Below are 21511 nucleotides of genomic sequence, written 5' to 3'. Positions count from 1 at the left end.
ATTTCTTTCCAGCCATGTCCACTTCCAGGGCCCTTGCCAGTCCATTACACATGAGGTGGGTTCTCTTGGGATCATGAGAACTGGCCGATGGGCTGGTGGCAGGGAACAAATATCTGCCTGTCTGCTCCTCCATGGCAGGGCTACTGGTTCCCACACAGTTCCTCTCTCTGCTTTCTGCTTATGCCCTAACCTGCTTGAGTATCTGGGGGCTTTGGAAATGTGGGGATGCTCTTTGATGCCCCCCCATACCATGTGACCTAGGAATCCAGAGACAGGAAAAAACCTCACTGTTCTTGGTTTCAAGTACTCTGCTCTCATTTTGTGCTTTAACAATGACACTGGCTTTCCAAAGAGCTAAGAGGGCAGAGTGTAGGTCAGGGGTGGGGAACTGTGGTCCTCCAGATGTTGGACTCCAACTTCCCCCAGCCCTATCAACCATGGCCAGTGGTCAGGGAATGTGGCAGATGTCATCCAGCAACATCCAGAGAGACACTAGTCCCTAATCTAGATTCTCCTAATCACTTTACTCTGTTTTTGCCATTAAAAAATAGCCTGCATATTGTGTTCCAATACAACTCTAAAAGCTCTAAAATGCAACTCTAAAATTGCCCAACATCCAGAATGCTGTTGCTCACCATTTATTTTGTTTCCTTGGAGATAGAGATTCTCGAGGCTTGTACTGACTCGTGGTATCTTCTGAAGCCTGTTGTACGAGAGATCTAGCTCCAGGAGGTTACTTGCATTAAAAGCATTGGGGGAGACTCCTTCATTTGTCAGGCTATTATGAGAAAGACGTACATAGAGCAACTTGGGGGAGACTTTGAAGAAATCATCAGGGATAGTTTGTATGTGATTATACTCCAGATACAGCTGCTCCAAGGCAATTGGAAGGCCATCAGGGACTCTCCTGAGCTGGTTATAGCTTAGGTCTGCAAGAATCAAAGACTTCAACCCCTTGAGGTTTGAACCAATTTCATGGATTTGGTTGTGGCTGAGATAGAGGGCGGTGAGGTTCTCTAGGCCTTCAAGAGCATTGGATGGCACCTTGGAGATTTGATTATAAGCCAGGTGAAGCTCTCGCAGTGACCGTGGTAAAGGAGTAGGCATCTTGGTCAAGTTGTTGTGGTCAAGGTATAGCCTCTCTAGGTTCTTGAGCTTGGCAAAGACCTTCTTTCCCATTTTCTCACTGGTTATTTGATTGCCGTGCAATGCAAGCCACTCTAGGTTGGTAGCATTGTCAAAAGCTCCCTCTTGGATAGCCCCAATTTGGTTGTTCTGGAAGTAGGCGTATTTCATCCGGGAAGGCACAAAAGGAAGATACCTGAGGTTGCGAGAGTCACAATACATAGCAGAAGAGAAGTTGGGTGGGCATTCGCATTCTTGGGGGCATTCCCTGGAAACAGGTGGTTCAGGGACAGGCTCCCCAACAGAGGACCCAGCTGGCACATAAGAGTAAGAAGAATATGGGGGAACCTCATCTTCATAATATGGAGAATAGCTGTAAGAAGAGGATTGGCTGCGTAAATAGTGCTGTAGCCAGGCCATGTCCTCATACTGATCGTCGTACTGGCTCAAGGACACTCGGCAGAGGCCAACTATAATCAGAACAGAAGCCCAGTGCATTGTTGCCACAAGCTTTGGACCAACCTAAAGAAAAAGGTGCAACAAGGAAGAAGGAAAGATCAACCGTAGAAAATGTTAACTCGGGGATACACAAATTAAATAGCAGTCACAAACATATGTTAAGGGGGCTGAGGCTTCACACATGTATTAAGCATGATTGATTTCTGCACAGGGCTAGTTTATGCAATCAAGATAGTCAAGCAGTAAAGCTTTTCAGGTCAGGCTGCAGGTATAATATACAGCTATTTAACAGGCAGAATTGCATGCTTACATGTTCCTCCCTACCCTACTCACAGCAAAGGCTCAAAAGTTTTAGGTGCTAGTATTATACCTACCATGAAGTCCCCCCCCCCTTCATGGGGGAGTATCAAAACATTCAACCCTGCCCTGAAAGCCTCACCACTTCATTTTGCTGGGTGTGGAAGCTGCCTCTGACACCATAGAAGGGAGACTAATTTTCAGTGGGCCCAGGTGAGCAAGACAATGACTGAAGGACTTGCCCAAGTCCATAGAACAGATGACTAGCCCAGCAGAAAAATAATTCAGAATGTGGACCTTGCAGTGAAATGTTTGGGGGTTCACTTAAAAGTAGAAGAGACACATTTGTGACGTGACTGAGCCTTCAAGCCCATAAAGTACTTCTAGCATTCAGATTACAATGTCTGAAACAAGAGCACTTTAAGTTTCATGTTGCTAACCCTGCAGAGTCTAGTGATTGTCCATAGAACCTCACAGAATGGATTCCATGCTTCTGTAGTGTTCCTTATTTTGATGTACAATCCTGTGGCCTGCTACTGACGTGTGTTTGTAGCTTCTTGCTTTAAAATCCTGGCACAGGAGACAAAGAAGCTATAGTCTACTGGCTTCTATGATCCATTCCTCAGCTGGTGTGCTGGCTCCCTGGCATAGCACTCCCACTGCAAGAAACAAGGATGGAAGCCCAGGTGGCAGAGCTATAAGGGCGTCTTCAAATGAAAAGCCCAAGGGAGCTTTTCGTTCCTAATGACACAAGTCCCACTGTATAAGTCCACAGAATTCTTTATATATTGAAATTTGGTTTTCTTTTAAATACAGCTACAAATAAATTATTATCCATGTCCTATTAGTGCTATATAACCAAAATCTGCCTCTGTACAGTTATATATGCTATAACGTATTTTAGGCTTCCAACGGATAGATCTTTTGAATAATTTGCTCAAGTATTTAAAAAATTATACGAAAGGTTTCCCAATTCTCTACACTACATCATCACCATCATCATTATTAAGGTTATTATTATTAGACAGTAAGCTTTGCCATAACAGCATAACAGCATAACAGCATACTAATAATACTTTGATTCCCATTCAACAGCTGTAGGAAATTGTAAGCTTCAACCAGTTTAAGTTCTAACACTCTATGCATGAGCAGTACATTAGGGAGCACTAAGCCTCTAAAGAAGTTCAAAAGAATCACAGTAAAGCAGTGAAGGGTACAAGGTTCTTCATGTGTGCAAAGAATTCAGACCCTGAGAGTTCTCCATTGGGACATAACCCTGTTTTCCTCCTCCTCCTATGTGCTGGCATCACACCAGGTTATTATGGGGAATGGGATGTCTCTGCATGTCCTCCTCATCCTTTCCCCTACAGCTCTCCCCTTTCTGCTTAATCAATGAATGTAAGTTCCTATTATGCCCTGTGAGGATTCCCACCCCCAATAAAGAGAAGGGCCTGATTTGATATTTAAAAGAAAAATGGAAGAATACAAATAAAATGTTTACAATGAAAAGGGAGAAAATTACACACACACACACACACACACACACACACACAAACAGAGAGAGAGAGAGAGAGAGAGAGAGAGAGAGAGCGCGAGCCATAAAATGGCAGTGAAAAGGGCCACTTGCCAATCAATGCCTACAATATTTATGCAGCCACTTTCCACATGCCACTCACATAGATGAACTTGCTAGGAGGGAGGGGTGGGCATTTTCCAAGAAACAAAAAAATATATATTACTCGTTGAGTTCTGAGCAGGCGAAAAATATCCCTACAAAAGAAGTACTACTTGGAAGAATCCCAGTCAGTTTCTGAATAACGGCTATCTATTTGCTATATGCACACTCTCATGCAAACACTGAATGGAAAGACCTTCCTTTTATTTGCATGTATGTGAGCACCTGCAACTGTATTTGGAAAATTACAAAGAGCGTTTAGATTCTGTACACTGGAGAAGCTTGGCATGCAGGCAGCTCTTCAGAAAGCACCACTCATACCACCCAGTGTCACTTTGCCTGAAAAAATAAAACATTCCTCTCCTTGCTTGGAAAATGGACACATTCCACATCTCTCTCCATCAAAAAATCAACTGTCTACCACTCCACTATTGAATGCCCATCTTTATAAGCAGCTCTGGAAAGGTCTCTGTTCCTCCAGGGTGCTCCTAGAGGTTAGCTCTTGCCTGGTGGTTCTGCTTAAGAGCCACATTTCTGGGAAATTCATTTCCATCGGCTACACACTTTCTAGGTGTCCTTCCACAACCACACTGGCTAAGGAAGACTCATAATAGTCATTAAACTAAAGGAACACATTTAATTTTTTTCAATCATCTGAACTGAGATTCTGATCCCTTAGGTAGAACATTGCAGAGCTGATGTCTCAGTGATAATCTTCACATACTAGTCATAATTCAGAGTTAACAATTCTTATTTCCTCCCCCTGGTTTCATTTTCACCAATATCCACTACACTTTGATGCAAATGATGCAGCCAGGTACACAGTGTCCCGGGCATAAACTGGAGGGAGGCAAAGGGATCTGGCAAGATGGTGTGTGTGTGTCTCATCTTGCCTCCCACTGCCAAGAATTTCACAAATTATGGAGGAAGAGAAGTCATGATTAATGAGGTCAAAATGTTCCCTTCCCCAATAATCAAAACAGGTCTGTACCCTTGCTACTCATCCTATTGCATGTGCTGACCTCCTAAGTTAGCACGATGCTGCAATTGCATTTGGCCCATTTGTTCCAGGGATTGCTCAAACATCCTCTCACAAAATATGCAATTCAGAAATCAACTCACCTAGATTCAGAGACACCTTTTCCCACAGCTTCAGAGTTTGCCTGTGTGATCCTCTTGTGTATTATGGAGCATGTAGGTGCAAGTTTCAACTTGCCAAGGTTGGTACCCACCCAGATTCCTGATCAAATATTGTGCTGGAAGACCATGGGCTCTGCTGTGATGTTTTTTGGAGTGACCTCCAAGCAGCAGGCAGTTTGCAAAGCAGAGTGAAAAGACCTTAAAGCTGCTTGGCGTTATAAATAACTACATCTCTCTCTCTCTCTCTCTCTCTCTCTCTCTCTCTCTCTCTCTCTCTCTCTCTCTCCTTTTTCCTCGCACAGGGTTTGGCACTTCTAGTCTCTCTTTCTGTTTAACAAGTTAGTGGAACCCTGGTTGTTGTTTTTAACAGACTCTTGCTATTGCTGCCTGTATTTCCCATCAAGAAGATGCAAAGAAGTTGGAATGAAAAAAATAATCTCGATTTGGGGATGGAACCGAAAATGTGAAAATAAATTGTGCTGTTTAGAAATGAAGTCTCTTTTCATCCATGCAAATAGAGGCTAAAGCAATGAAACCTGTAGTTCTGCAAATGGCAATGTATTTGGGGGAAAATATGCAGCAGAATCTGGTGTTTCAGTATTAACATTTCTCAAGAAAATGCCTACAGCTACAGGTTGCAATGTCCCAAGACCCATCAGTTTCACGTGATCTCCCCATGACATATACAACACTATTCCTGACCTTAGATTCTCCCAACTCTTTGCCATACTGGCTATCACTACTCCAGACCGGTCTCTATTCAAATGTTCTGTAGCAAATTCTTTAGTTAACCCAGAAAATAATAACACTCTGTGTGGTAGCAGAAAAAGTGGTCTTTGCTTTCAGACAGCCTATTGAATCAACCAGAGCAGTAAACCACCCAACAGACAAATAACATCTAAGAACCAAGCCCTGAATATAACACAATGCCAGATCTGCCTTTCATCCTAGTTGGCAGCAGTGTTACTGGGCCTAATAATGCTAGTCATGCTGTCAAAGAATCACATGAGCATCCTTCAGAGTGCTCTATGATGCCACCTGCCCACAATGCACCATGGAGGCCAGATGCAAAAGAAATCAGGGTTCCAGCACTTTTAAGAGCTGTGCAAAAGAAGGAATTTCAGAAAGTGTAGCTTGCATGGCAAGTGTGCCGCTCTCGTCTGTAATTCCCATCTAAATTCAGATCTTATAGCTCTAACACCAGGTCAATTTGTTTTTGCTTGTTACTGCTTTTTGTAACATCTGGCTTGAAGGTTTCTGGAGAATCAAAAGCTTGCTTCTATTTTGTGATGTTGTGATCCACCCAAAGAACGGTTTTGCATTAATTTGGTTTATTCATCACAACACCTCAATCAGTGCGTGAACGTAACCAACTACCTTTCTACTTTAATGTAACCTGATAACACCAATATAAATGTAAATATTATATATTTCCCCATGAAATATGTTTCTGAAGGAGGAGGGCCAATTCACGTATGTGTAAAATATTTTCCACGTCCAAATTCCCTGCTAATTTACAGTAGATACATCTAAGGAACATAAAGGAAAATCAGCTTCTCCCTTTTATTCATCAGAGTTGGCCCAGATAGGATGGAGCTGGTGCATTTTTGTGGTCTGCATACTGGAACCCCAAGGCCCAAGGCACCTTATATAAGCTTCAGTAATTAACTGGAACGTAAGTGTATTTTAACCTGTAACTCAAGCTCTGCTTGATTAATTGTACTGATTAACAGTGTTTTGCTCTCTACCTTTCCTCAAGTGGTAAGGAAGTTTGAGTAGCAGCCTTTTAGATGGCTGTTCCCTTCCGAGAAGAGCCATAGGGCTTATCCACACTTAAATTTTTCCCTCCTCTTTCCAGGCACAGGTTTGTACTTTGAAGCTCTATGTCTAAGCTCATGATTATTCTGTGACTTCTTGAGAACTACTCCTGTTTGATGGGCTTTCCCTCAAATCAGGTTCAATCCAATTTGAAAATGGAAGCCAGTTAAGCAGAGATGGGTATACCTCAGGCAACCATTGCACACATACAGACAACCACTTCAGTGAATTGGAGTGTGGTGCAGGGGAAACAAATCATGTAATGAGTATCAAATGAAGACATCTACCTTTTCGTGGGTCTGTACAAGTAACTTAAGAATGTGACTTGAAATGTTGATGTGTTTCAAGCTGCTGATGTGTACATAGCCTTAATGGCATTTCTGTTTATCTACAAACATCTCAGCTGAGCACGGTGAGGGAGTTACAAGCAGCTGATGCTTAAGACCCGGCTAATCTTTAAAGTAGCATCAGTTCCCCAAAAGCGATAGTATGCCTTTGCAGCTGCAAAAATGAAGTCTTGTCTCTTTTACTAGCCACATTTCAAATGGTAAAGCAGTTTTGCTCTGGATTGCAAAAACTGGCCATCCAAGTCCACTCAGCAAGCATCTTTTACTAGCAACCTATACAAAGGCTGGAAGAAATTGCCATCTTTTTTTGCTGACACACAACCTGATAGCATTATTATCATAGATTAAAGCCTGCAGCCTTGTTATAAACATTCCAATACACTAATGTCTAAGGTAAATGCTTAACAAACTCAACTGCTATATTAATCAGCACAGTAAGGTAAAACAAAAACAACCCATTCCTTAGTGCTAAATGTCCTCATCTGTGATTATGCTTTCTAAAGCCAGGATTTTCAAAGTGTGAGACTTGTCTTCCACCGGACATTCAGTCTGCCTCCAATTACACACACCTCTCTCTTTAGCTGTACCTTTGGACCGATCAAAGAGGTGGATGGCTGACTGACTTGCCTCTCTGGTCAGCTCAATCCTTGGTGCTGTGTTTTCTTCCTTCAGTAGATGTTGGCAGGGTTGGAAGGATTTTAAAGTGCTTTATTCTCTTCTGGAGATCTCCCCTTGAGGAATTTAAGTGCACACACTGTCTCTCTTTCAGAATGGGTGTCTTCTTTGATCTCTTTGCACCCTGCGGAGGTGGGACTGAACAATGTCAGCTGAACTATATTTATACTGTCTCTACTGAGGAAGCTCAAACAACCCATTCCTTTATTTTTAAGTAATTCTCTCTCTGTGGGTTACTTCTTTTAATTCATCATCAGTGCCCCAGTAATTGTTTTTGTCCTCCTGCAAATATTTCTATTACTTATGAAGTTAAATTAAATTAAATTTATATCCTACCTTTCCTCTCTTAGGGCATACATGGTCCTCCTCATCACAACAAGAAGTAAGGTTAGTATGTGCTCTGTGAATTCTCATTGAATATCAAAAAGTGAACTAACTTCATCTGCCACTGTATCTGAAGACAAGTGCATGTATATGGGTATGTAAACTTTCTGCCATTAACACCATGTAGAGTAATTATAGTAATTTGGCACAGGTACACCCCAAAATCTAGGAACCCCAATATTGTGGAGTGTTTGGAAGGCAATTCTTCTCCACTTGCCAAATGCAAAAGACTTGATTCTTGTTCTGGAATAGTGTGAGGGAAAAGTGAAAATGTCTGGATAATAATTTCTAAGTTTGCTTGTTCATTCATTCATTCATTCATTCATTCCCTGCCCTTTTCCGTGACTGGGACTCAAGGCAGCCAACATATAAAATAAGAACAGCTAAAAACCTAGGGAGGAATAATTAAAAATGATTAACTTTAATAGAAAAAGCAGATCAGATACCGTAGTTTCCTGTACATAAAAGGAACTGTTGCTCAGCACATGGGGGTAATGCAAGAAAGGCCCCCAACGCTTTAAAATGTGGAGTTGAAAATTATTAGCCACATAAATGGATAATATAAACCAGCATGAATGTAATTTCCAGGGCCTTTAACCCCCCCCCCAAATAAAATCTTCTCTTTGGATGGGTGGAAGAACTGCTTACCCATGGTGCACTGGCAGGGGGTCTGTACTGTCTTTGATGTTCAGCTGCCAAGGTGGCACTCAGCCACTAGCACTCAGCAACTCAGCAAGTGTGAGATCAGTTGCCAGGCCACACCAGACCAGTCCCGAATCCTACTCCCAGATAAACCAGCAAAGAATTCTGCAAAATTCTTCACTCCTTCCCATAAGTGATATTAGCAACATGCTAATATTCAGCTCCTCCTGTAGATGGAAGTCTCAGTTTAGTGAAGCTTTAGCTCTTTTATTCCACCAGTTGTATCGGGGAGGGGTGTGCAGCAGTCAGTTCAGCCAACTGCCCAACCCACCTAATGACCATTCTTTCCCCCTAACACTTCCTAACGCAGACCTGGGTGCTCCAAATATTCAGGTCATTTTGATGCCCTTCACCTTCCATTCTTGCTCTATGGTTTCTGGTCCTGCTTTGAGGATCCCAAAACAGCAGGGGACCATTCCCAAATAAACTCCAAAAATAACTGGATAGATAAAAAGATGGGACAGTGCAGATGAGGCAATGATGAAGCAGCTGGAAGAAGACAGGAAAAAGACGGTTGCTTCTCTTTGCCAGTCACTAGGTGACAAAGCTAATCAGGTTGCAGATACGTATACCTTCTTAATACTAACTGAATGACGGATAGATTAAATACTCACCCAGGGGTGGCCCAAGACGCTTTGGCGCCTAAGGCAAAACATCCCACTGCAGCCCCTGTGATATGGAGGGGCACATGAGGCTCTGCAATGGCTTTCCCTCAAGGAAAGGCCCTTGCAAAGCCTCACCAACAGGGGGGAGGCAAACTCTGCAAGGATATCTGGAATGCCTCCCTCTCCCTGAGGTGGTTAGGACACTTGTGGGGGCAGCACCTCTTGCAGTTCCACCACCTGAGGCACCTGCTTCAACCCACCTCATGTGTTACCCAAACCAGCTTGGGATGGCTTCCACAACTGACTCCTTGTATCCATGGTGAATCCAATGAAATGAGCCTTTTGCCGTGAGCAGGAATCGGACAAAGGCTGAAGAAGAAGGTCATTGTCTTGAGCTCACAACCCTTAGATGCTTCTTCATTGTTTTTGCCTTTATTGTTGTTATTGGTATTATTTTGGGAGCCTTGGAATGTCAAGGTTTGAGAACTTCTGCTTGAGAGAAATCTGGTGTTATTGTTTATCTGCACCGCAGGCTCCATCCGTCCAGGCCTCTCCCAAATTCCGTTCCATTTCCCTCCAGCTTGCCCAGGATAAGCAGTGGAGTTCACAGTCCAAGGCTATTGCCTTCCGCACGCATAGTAATATATGCAATATTTTTAAAGCTCCAAGACAAAACTGTTGGCACTCTAAAAAACAAAATCTTTGATCCTGAAAATAGAAAGGTCTAAATACCAATGAATCCCAGTCATATCTGTGCTCTTTGCTCTAAGGCTTTCTTCAAAGAGTCTGACCACCCAAATCCCTTTGAAATGCTCTGAGAATTAAGAAGTCTTAATCTACACAGCTCTAATACTGTTTTCCCAGAGTCTTCAAAATCCATGAAACTTTAGAACAGGCATGTTGGTGGCTTCCTCCTATCACTTCACTTAGTGGCTTCCAGGCTGTTTTGGGGGTTCTTTGGAAGCATACTAGGGGTTCCCCAAAGAGAAGTTCAATAATGGCGATTTAAGCTCCTACTAAAGGCAGCTTGTCAGACACTACCACTCTTCCTCTGCAATTTGCAACTGCAGGAGAGTTTGGGTGCAGTGGAGGCTAATGGAGCACTGCTCCACCAACCTCAGTCTACCCTCAGCCAGACCCTACCTGCCTGCCTGAAGTCCAGTGGGTGGCACTTCCTCTCACCCCCTTCCACTTTAGTGGCAGAGCTTCCCCTGTTAAATTCAGCAGGGGGGACGATATGGACAAAAACCAGAATGAGTTGATTTTGCCCATCATTGCCTCTGCCTCCACTTATTGTGCCCTACCAGTTCCAATGGACACCAGCCTCCTCTGGGTGTGTTTTGGGTCATACTCTCAGCTCATGCAGGGCACCGGGTGCAAGACATAATGTTGTGTATAAATTGATTGTGCACCCTAGAATGACTGCTCACGTGTTCTGCAGTATATCAGGCTTGCAGGGCCTTCGGGAGCTACAGGAGTGTCTTGGCAGATGTGTCAATGCAGAATGTGCTCTGGGTGGGTTAGAACGTGCTCTGGGTGGGTTAGATTATATTTATTTTTGGTTAAGCCATTGCTCTACATACAGCGGTTCTCAACTTGTGAGTCCCCAGATGTTGTTGGACTACAACTCCCATCATCCCTGAGCTCTGGCCTGGGGACCCACAGGTTGAGAAAGGCTGCTCTACAATGTCCACCACATTTGATATAAATTTATGGGGTGTATGACGTGGGCGTTCATTGAAAGAGATGGAGTTGCGTTCGGGTTATTATAATATTATAACCCATTGGTGTTGGAGAGTAACTAGCCAAAACAAGTCAAGCGATTTCTAAATAAGCTGCAAATAAATAGCAAGAAGTTATTTGCTTAACCTTTTTGAAGCATGAGCTCAATTGGGCACTGCCGTGCAGGAAATGAGCTGGAACGAATGTGCATCTCTATTGCCCTGTAACATTACTGTGGTTAGTTGCAAGTAGCCAGTTGTGCTGTATCTGACCTGTCAACTCTGCAGGCCATCAGAGATGGACATATTTCTGAACCGAGGGGCTTAAGAGGTGCTGAAACATTGTACCTAATTAGTAGAAGTTACTAGAACTAGATGGAACAGGATGAACCACATCTTACAGGACCCCCCCCCATTAAGCTTTTCGTTCAACAATAAGTAATGGTAGACATGGTTGGGGCAAACCTGCTGCCATCATATACAATTTGGACCCCAGACAATTATGTTCAAAGCAAGGAAAATAAATTAGATCAATGGGGGCAATCATAATGAGATATTTTATTCAGTCACCTTAGTGGTAAAATCCATATAGAACTGGGCTGCTGAAGAGTCCATCAGGCAGAAACCAAATAAAGCTTCCTCCAGAAACCTGTATTACTCAAAGGTGCTGTCCAGCAATTTCAACCCAATCTGAATCTTTTACATTGCATCCTGGTTAATTTAGTTTGTTTGAAGCTTGCCTTCAGTGCTAGAAAATGGACAGTTTTAGCTCTGTATGCATTAAACAGTTGCTTTGAATTGCTCCCATGGTGGCTGCTTAGTTTGTCGCCATGTATAAAGTTTTGGAACCTTCAATTCAGAACCTTTTATTCTTCAACATTTAAGGAAGCTGTCACAGGGACATTTTAAATCACGCGCCCCTAAATGTGGAAACTATTTCCAAGTGTACCAGCTCCACTTTTAGATGTGAACAGACAGATTATTCCTATACAAAAGTAGGAAAGCTTAACAATAACCATCCTCTAGCTGAATCTTCCTCTTTGACTTCTGTGCCAGTCTAGCCTGCCTCTTGATCTCCTGGTTTCTGACTTGCAAGCTCAGCCACTAAGTCCCTGCCTTAGTTTTCTTATTTACTGGCATCGTAGCCAACGAAGTTACAGGAAATTGAGTCTGAAGCATGTAAATGTCAGCTTTGAGAAATGAAGACACACTGGGCTTTTTACCTAACCCAATGGGAAGACATTCAGCCAAGCCTTGATCAAAGGTTTACTCATGATCAACACTGCTACTATCCCATTTCAGCATTTTTGGAGAGATGTTTCAAAAAGGAAAGATATACAGATGCCAAGTTGCAACCTGGACAATTGTTTTTTACCTTCATATCCTCCAACAAAGGGACGGATGAAGCAGCCATGATTTTTCTTGTATGTTTCTCTCTCATTCCCTACTCATCCACCACTCTCCCAACCGAGTGGCATGCCTGAAGTCCATCTTAGTGCAGGAAAAGGAGGGAGGTGGACAAAAGGATCAGGGGAAAGAAAGAAAGAAAGAAAGAAAGAAAGAAAGAAAGAAAGAAAGACAGACAGACAGGTGGGAGAAGATAGGGCTTCTCTGTCTTTTACTTCAAAGGAGGATTTACAGAACGTATTTCTGAGTTAGAAACCAGCAACCTTGAAAAGATAAATGTCCCTTAGCCCTGCTAATAAACTTGCTAGAGCAGAGATGGGAAACCCGTGGCCCTCTGTATGTTGTTGGACTCCAAATTCCATCAGTCTGAGCCAGGATGGCCAGTAGTTGGGGGTGATGAGAACTACAGCCTAACAACATCTAGAAGGCCAAAGATTTCTCCATCCCAATGCTAGAGGAAGTGCGAGTTCAAATCCCAAACCTGGTATTGTGCCAAAGACACATTAACACCATTCTTTCTCTTTCTAGAAGTGTGCTTCCGAGTTATAGGTTCCAGCTGTGGCAAAGACTGGGTACCTCCTTTCGGGGAAAGGGCAAAATGCAAGTATCTAAGTGCCACAATGAATTTTTTTGCATAGAGATACCAAATAGCCAAACATTTCTTGAGACTATGCTAGGAAATGAATGTCAGGCTATGTGCATACATACATGTATATCTTTGCATACAATTATGTAAGTTAATTTTTGCGGATGCTCAGATGGACCTATTTCCTTTGGGAAATGAGGAACGTCTCATCATTTCTGCAACAAGATTCCTGTTTATCTGTGTACGATATATAAACAATAAACTATGAACATGCCTAGACAGACATACCGAACTGGATGCAACCAAGAAGTGACCAGAATAAACAGCATCAGATCTGGAGGATTTCAGGAGGAAGAAGAAAAGCAAGACTAATTAGCTTCAGACTCTGCAGACAGTTCCATGCAGGACTGTGGATAACAGGCCTCATGTTTCCTGGCTGGCTTGTCTAAATGTTTTCATCCGTGCAGACTCCTTCCTGCCAGTTCTGCTTCTCTCCGTCGTCTTTGAAATACAGAAACTCTCCTCATATTGACACTGGCAGAAAGTGTCCTTTTCCAAATACATTTGAATCACTCGAGTTCACTGAATAAATGGTGAAAGTCAGTTTCTGCAGAGGTCTACTCTGCAGACCATCATGAGGCTGCTTAAATGAAACTCATCATCATCATCATCATCATTCCTCCTCCCAAAGCAGACAACAAAGTACCAAAAACAATACATTCAAAATAACATTTAATAAATAAAATATGCAGTATTTTAAATATGCAGGGTGTGTAAACAGTAAACTTTGTATCTTAATATAAGGCTGCAATCCTGTGCATTTCCTTGGGAATAAGTCCCATTGAATTCAGCGGGACTGACTTCTGAGGAGATGTGCATAGGATTGGGTTGCATGCCTGATATATTTAAGTCAAGCACTACTGAAATGCAAATGTTACACAATTCTGACGTGCTGCTGGACAGGATAAAGTAGTAAATAGTAAGACAGGATAGAGGGCTGAGGATCAATGACTGACAGGGCAGGAATAAGATATGAAAGACCCCAAGACTGAACTCAAGGCCACCATCAGGGTAGGCTTCATTGGGGACCTTCTGGGTCCTCTCTGGTCCTGTTCCTCAGCCTTGGCTGTCACTGCCTCTGTTGCCATCTCTGAGCATTGCCAGGAGTGAAGAAGGTCAGGGTCCAGTTTCTCTCCCTTTGTGTGACTGCATGGATTGGGTTAAGAAGGAAAAGGGCAAACAAATGGTGCTTGGAAAGCAGGAGGGAGAGCCACAAGAAGGGGCCACCTTGCCCAAGCCCCCACCCCACAAAAACCTCTAGAAGGGGCACAGGTTGAATTAATGTGGTTGAACTTGAGATGACGGAGACAGACATAGCACTGGGAGAAAGTATTCAGTGGGAGACTCTCATATTGAGAAATGGAGATGCTGCATTTGTCTGTATAGCTGTGGTTTTGGTTAAACTGATGTAGCATAGGCTTAAGATGGGAGAACAGATGGTATAGCATTGTGGTTAAGAAGGGCTATAAACTAAAACCCTGCTTCAAATCTCAGCTCAACCATAAAGGTAAAGGTAAAGGGATCCCTGACCATTAAGTCCAGTCATGGCTGACTTGGGTTGCGGCGCTCATCTCGCTTTATTGGCCGAGGGAGCCAGTATACAGCTGCCAGGTCATGTGGCCAGCATGACAAAGCCGCTTCTGGCGAACCAGAGCAGCGCACGAAACACTGTTTACCTTTCCACCAGAGTGGTACCTATTTATCTACTTGCACTTTAACATGCTTTCGAACTGCTAGGTTGGCAGGAGCAGGGACTGAGCAACGGGAGCTCACCCCGTTACGGGGATTCGAACCGCTGACCTTCTGATCGGCAAGTCCTAGGCTCTGTGGTTTAACCCACAGTGCCACCCACGTCCCTTCCAGCTCAACCATACAGAGCCTTAATCCATCCACTAGCCCCAGCTCCGCACTGCCCAGTATGTAACATGGGAACTTTACAGAAACTCCACAAGCAATATTTTACAGCAACCCCAACCTCATGGAGTTGCTGTAAAGTTAACCGAGATGAAATATGTAAAACCTTTTTAGACATTCTGCAAAGGAGACACTGTCTTGGTTTAGGTAAACTGTCTGCACACAGTGGCTAATTGACCAATTTACTGGGAAATTCAAAGGTCAGGACTGTAGTTGAACAGTTTCCTTTTGGATTCTTTTCATTCATGACCTCAATTTCCCCACTAATTTGTTTTTTTGTTTTTTTTACCAATTCAAGCCACATTCCTGAGACAAGATTTCAGTTTTTTAAAAAAAAATTCAACAAATTCCCCGAGACAACATGGCTACAGTTCAGACGTCATTTCCATCATAACACTGGAAATTCTGAATTCAAACAGGGTATCCACCCCCCGTTCAATAAATGCCTCCTGTGTATTAATAGGAAGCCATAGCACAGGTAAGGAGTTGGTAAGGGATGGTCTTCTCAGTAGGCAAGGCAAGCCCATGATCTCAGGTAGAGAACTGGGAGAGGTGCCCCCTAGCCCATCCAACAATGCCAGCCCCCTGCCTGCCTACCAGCCTGCTAGCTGCCACTTGCCTGTTGTCCAGTGGGCCTCTGTGAGCATCACCACCACTTTGCCACTGTTCCAAAATGGTGGCAATACTCCTAAAGTGTTCCCTAGGTCTTTGTTGATGCCTAGGCTCTGAAGAAAGGTCCTTCTTCAGAGTGAGTCATCGTGGGCAAGGTTTACTACTGTGGAGCCTTAAACAGGATTATCTGCTGTTGCGGCAAATATTGTTTTAGGCTTCCTTGAAGAAAACTTTAAACAGTATTTGCTGCCCTTGGGGCTACCTCACCCACAATGACTCAGTCTAAGGAAGGGCCTCAGAGAGATACTATGGGATGCAATGGCTCCAGATGCTTTAGGGATGCTTGCACTGCTGCTAATGTGCTACTAATGGGCTTGTCCACACTTCTGCTTCTCCCTTGAAAGTATGCGTCTGGAAAGGTTTTCTGCTTGTCCAGTGGCATAGTGTAATTGCTGGTGCCCAGGGCAAAGCAAGTGTCTCCCCGTGGCTCTGGAATCTGGCAGGAACTCAGTCACATGGCCTCGATGAGGGAGTCTGTCATGTGGGCACCTCTCAGAATTTTGCACTCAGGGTCACCACCCCTCTGCCCTCCCCCATGCAATGCCACTGGGTTTGTATGCAAACTTATTTGTATTTTAAGTTATGTATTGAACTTAATAGTCATGTTAGCATGGAGTGGTTACACCCTGTTCCTGAGTTATCCTGCAGAAGTCCCTCCCCTCTGGGTTCTGGTATTATTGAGGGGGGAAACCATGGAAACCTCTAAGCCAGAGGTGGCTAAACTGCAGCCCTTCATATGTTGCTGTGCTCCAACTCACATCAGCTCCAGCCGGCATAGCCAATGGTAAGCAATGGATGGGAGTTGGAGTCCACCCAGATCTGGAGGTCCACAGATTTCCCACCCCTGCTTCAAGCACGTGATGTGGCAAACAATCAGAGCAGCAAGGGAAACCTAAGCCAAAGCTGAGCAAGTTATAAAGCTGGCAGCTGAGAACCTGCAGGCACCACAAAGCATTTCTCAGTGAGCTGAAAAGTTTATTTGAGGAAGGAAATGACAACCAGCCACCATTCTCCAAGTGGTGAGAAACTAGTTTGCTCATGGATGCTCTGAGCTGTCCCATCTTAATTATAGGTCAACTCATGGACTATGGAGCCAACAGTAATTAACACTGTCTACTTTCAGATTGATTAGATGCTGGGGAAACAAGGATCACAGTTCACTAATGACAGGTCTTGGATCTCATCAAGGGGTAAGGTTGACATGAGCCATTGAGAATGTGTATTCTCCAGAGACTTTAAAAATGGGTAACAAAAGGTTCTTCTTCCATGCTTCTTCTACACCCTTCTTGAGACATCACAGCGTTTAGATTGCATGTGATGGATGATTGTGTGTAGGCATATCCAATACAAAGGCTTCAATCATTCACACTGTATCTTAACATAACAAAGGTTATGAAAGTGGAAGTATGATTCCTAGAATTGTACAATCTCAGTTACCCCCTTCCTCTTCACTTCCCCTTACTTCTTTTGATGTAAACATGCTGTTGCTTTTAAGAACAGATTTCCTCACTGTATGCTTCTAGCTGTAGGTCTGTTGTTTCGCATAGAATGTATGGGCATCCAAATTACAATTGGCTTCTCAATCCTTAAAATATATTGGATCCAGAAAGAAAATAGGCTCCATTTTCAGACTCAACTGCATTGCAGTGTGGTGCTTGTTCCAAGAAGAGAAGTGGCATGGAGCATGGCTTTCATCTACTCCAGGGTTTCTTGATGCGGTGGTGTCTGGCAACCAATGGCCATATTCTATGGAACTGTAATGGGATCAGAGGCATCATTGTCTACAAGACTGTTGTACAGTGGTACCTTGGGTTAAGTACTTAATTCATTCTGGAGGTCCGTTCTTAACCTGAAACTGTTCTTAACCTGAAGCACCACTTTAGCTAATGGGAGCTCCTGCTGCCACCATGTCGCCGGAGCACGATTTCTGTTCTCATCCTGAAGCAAAGTTCTTAACCTGAGGTACTATTTCTGGGTTAGCGGAGTCTGTAACCTGAAGCATCTGTAACCTGAAGCGTATGTAACCCGAGGTACCACTTTATTCTGGAATGTCCTGCTACAGAGAGTCCAGTGAAAGGGCCTCATGGTAGGCTAGAGAAGTATCAGAGGAAGATGCAGGTGATCTAATGGAACATGAGGCTGAATAAGAAAAGAAAAAAAAAGTTCTTTCCATAGAGACTTGAGGTTTTTTGAATCTGTCACTCAAAGCCCTTTTCATAAAAGCAACATCTCTAAAATCTTTGAAGAACCTCTGTGGCTGCCATTGATCAATTCACAAGGGAGGGGAAAGTGGCAGTGTGGCCCCTCTTTAGTAGGGTATTCCATAATTACTGCCAGTTCTTCATTCAGAATTTATCACCCAGTTCTGTGCCTGCATAAAGAGTGAGAAGTGAATAATTTGGTCTGAAGACTTCCAGCTGAGATGAAAGGTAAAATACAGCTTCTAAAGCTATAGCAATACAAGAAGCATGATGGTCTGCATGATAGTAGAGCTCAGTGTTTCAGATCTTGCTGTATTCACTAGGATATTGCAGAATCCATGAAATGGAATATAAGCTGAAGGCTGTATCGGGAAAAATTTAATGTCTGATATTTTACATTTTTTAATGTGTTGTAAGCCACCCAGAGTGGTTGGGGAAACCCAGTCAGATGGGTAGGGTATAAATAATAAAATTATATTATTATTATTATTATTAGCCACATATGCATGGTATAATTGTGTGTATACCACAAAACAGGAATCAAAGCAATACTGATAGTGCCATGCAAGGAGGTTTTGCCTTGAATTTCAGTGTTGTATGTGCAGAAGTCAAGGCAGAGGGAACATGCAAGGAATGACGTTTTCATATATACACAACTAATTTGGATCAATCAGATTTGGTAACCTGATCTCGTATTCACATTGATCTGGGAATAAATCCCATTGAAAGGGTCTTACTTCTGAGCAGATGTGTACAGTTTTACACTGTAAAATAGGTTCACGGGGTAGTTAGGTTGAAGTACTATACATTAAGTAGGTGTCTTATGATTGCAGTTTTAAAAAATAAGGCTAGATTGTTTCCATGGCTCTTTTTATTTGACTTATGAGGACATCAGTGGCAAGTCTGCAATAGCACAACACAGCAGTCCACATCTAATAACTTCAGCCCTTCAGTGCCCAATATATGGTTTTACTACACTAAAAACCTATGTTCTTGATTTATAGGCAGGTGTTTTCTCACTTTGGTGTGTGGGATAAAATCAATTTGCTCTTCCACCCACATAGAAACTAGCAAATACAAATGAAGGGGAACTAGTGATATTTACAACGATGCCTGGAAAAGCAAACAGAGTCTCATGGCCTCTTAAACACTAACATATTTTATGGCATAATAATAGTAGTAATGATAATCATAATTTATTTCTTATACTGTACTCCATCTAATTGGGTTGCAGCAGTCATTCTGGGCAGCTTCCAACAAAAATAGAAATAAAGAAAAAGAAAAAAGCACAAAACTACCACATTAAAAAGCTTCCTGAAACAGGGCTACCTTCAGATGTCTACAAATCTATCTATCTATCATCTATCTATCTATCATCTATCTAACTATCGAGTGGTTTACCTTTTTTATATCTGCTGAGAAATAATGTATGAATATGTATTAAATCAGGGGAAATGGCTTCCTAAAATACATATATAATTGAAAATAGCATATCATAACACATATATTAGGAGAAATGTACATCAGAGAGCATACTGCCAATAATATAGGCATTTCTTGTTTACTCTGTGCCCTAATATAGGCATTTCCTATACTGTTTTGTCTGAAGAACTTTACCACAAGATTCAATAAAGTGTGAATTTTGAATGACTGCAGCATTTCAATTTGCATCTTAGCTCAGGAAGTGTAAATTGGCAATGTTTGCATTAAAATGTCAACCAGATGTATTTCTCCTCTGATCCCTAATTCCTCTTTGGGTTTTGCAAGCTTGGCACGCATTATCTCTGCTGAAAGAGGACATGAAAAAGTGCCAGGTGACAAGATTTTCAAATCCTGCCACCTGCACAGTCCAGCCTTTATTGGGCAGCTTTCACCCAGTGCCTTGGGAGTCTTCCTCTTTTTTTTTTGCTGCACCCACAACAACAGGCAGCCATGGATGTCTCTTGCTTTCTCTTTGTGGCACCAAGCTTGGTCAGAAGTGCCAACAGCTGTCCAAGAAGAGAAGAAAGGAGGGGAAATGTTGTATTTCCCTAGTCACCATTTTTCCCTCCATGTTTTCAAGGAGCCTTTGAATATCTCACACTCCTCAGAAGCCTGCTTATAATCCTAAACAAACAGACGAGGGAAGGAAACTCATTTCCATCCTATTGGCAGCCATCTGAGAAGACACTGGAAGGCAAAAGCAACAGAAAGTTCTGTGAGCTTTGGAGGTCTCTTCTGTGACGTGCAGAGCACCCATTCATATCCTGCTGGTTTTCACTTCAGCAGAACCCTTTCAAGTATTCTGAGCATTTACAAGGAACAACAGGATTCCTTGCCTCTGAGAATACTTACATCTTAAATAAAACAAGTACACGACGAGGCTGAACATTCATTTACTGCTGCTGGCTACATATTGTGATCATGCAGTGCATTATGGAGGCAATACACTGCAGCATGTGATAAACCCCACCTCTGTGATCCTTGCCTCTTAAATAATGTGTGTTGGGGGAATCCCATATGTACGTTCCAGACAGTTAACACTTTATTGTCAAAGATAACACTGGTGCTTCTACAGCTCTGGATACCTGCGCAGTGATGTAGCTAGCTGCTTGGGCACCGCGCACGGAGGGTGGGGCGAATGCCATGGGGTGGGGGGCACCGGAATCCTAGTGCCTAAGCTGTGTACTGCTCTGGTGTTGCTTTTTCGAGCAGTGCAGAGCCTGCAGGGAATCTGCCCACTGCCTCCCCCTCAGCTGTAGCCCCACGCTGCTGTTTGGGGCAGCTCGGAGCCTGCAGGCATTCGAGCCACCACGTCACTCCCAGGAGAGAAATTCCTTCACTGACAGGTGTGCTGCAGGCCCTGTGGTAAGTGCCGCCCCTGAGGTGTGGCGCCCAGTGTACCCCGGTCCCCCTAGCTACGCCTCTATACCTACATACACCAATCTAGCATCTAAGTGGCTATCTCGAAGTCTGCAATCTATTGAGCAGTTGCAACAGCTGGGGACCACTTCTCCTCCACCAGTTTATGTACCTTCCCCCAATGGCCTCCACTCACGCAGCCAGAGACTGCGCCTGCATTGCAACTTCCTCTGCTCCTCCCTTTTCAATCCCCTTCTGGTTCCGGGAGACAGTGGTGCAGGAGAGGGTAGGGAAGCACCTAGCCCTTCATTTGCCTGACCTGCCTCTTCCTCCTCTTCTTCTGATGCATCCTTTGCTCCACCCTCCAGCTCTGAAGCTTCCACTTTCTCCCACCCTTGCCTCCTTGCTGGCACAGTTCCCCACAAATCACTAATCCCCCTTCCGAGTCAGACATATCACTGCCACTACCTGACAGTGATAATATAAAGGTCCATAGCAGTTTCTTGAAGCTCATGAGTAGATTTTCCAGAGCAGTTGCTATGCCTCAGTAGATGAGGACTATTTACCTTTATATCAGGAGAAGGAAGGAAGTATACTTTAAGAATGGCTCATGCGTTGGTATTTTGAAATCCTGTAACTCACCATAAGGGGGTTAGGAACAAAAATGTGCTTTTAGAAAATAGAAGGGACTTTATAAAAGGTCTATCAAAACTATGTAGTAAAGTTCTTCTGGTTGCCTGTGTTCTTTCCATTGGACCAGGTGTCCTTCTGATTGAACTGCCCTCTAGTGCTGTGGCTCTTAAATATGGTTACACTTGCCCTACTGCTCTGAGTGGTATGGATATTCAAGGGGCACAGGTTTGCTTGCCCAGGTTTGGTTTC

At 43.3% G+C, this 21511-nt stretch overlaps 1 protein-coding gene across 2 annotated transcripts in view; it reads right to left on the bottom strand.

The window, feature by feature from the left end:
- Positions 1 to 21511, bottom strand: part of FMOD (fibromodulin) — a 78085-nt gene that overhangs the window by 9557 nt on the left and 47017 nt on the right. Inside the window, exons 1-2 of one of the 2 annotated variants that reach the window (XM_081865339.1) lie at positions 4679 to 4919; positions 636 to 1647 (exon numbers count right to left, since the gene is read on the bottom strand). In XM_081865339.1, the coding sequence (XP_081721465.1) occupies positions 636 to 1623 (988 nt within the window). In that variant the 5' untranslated portion in view covers positions 1624 to 1647; positions 4679 to 4919. Of the gene's footprint in view, positions 1 to 635; positions 1648 to 4678; positions 4920 to 21511 lie in introns of those variants that run through there. The other variant, XM_081865338.1, reaches the window with a different exon arrangement.

Source organism: Podarcis erhardii (assembly GCF_964252035.2).
Source record: "Podarcis erhardii genome assembly, chromosome: 6".
NCBI lineage: Eukaryota > Metazoa > Chordata > Lepidosauria > Squamata > Lacertidae > Podarcis > Podarcis erhardii.
This window is presented reverse-complemented; position numbering and strand designations above follow the sequence as displayed.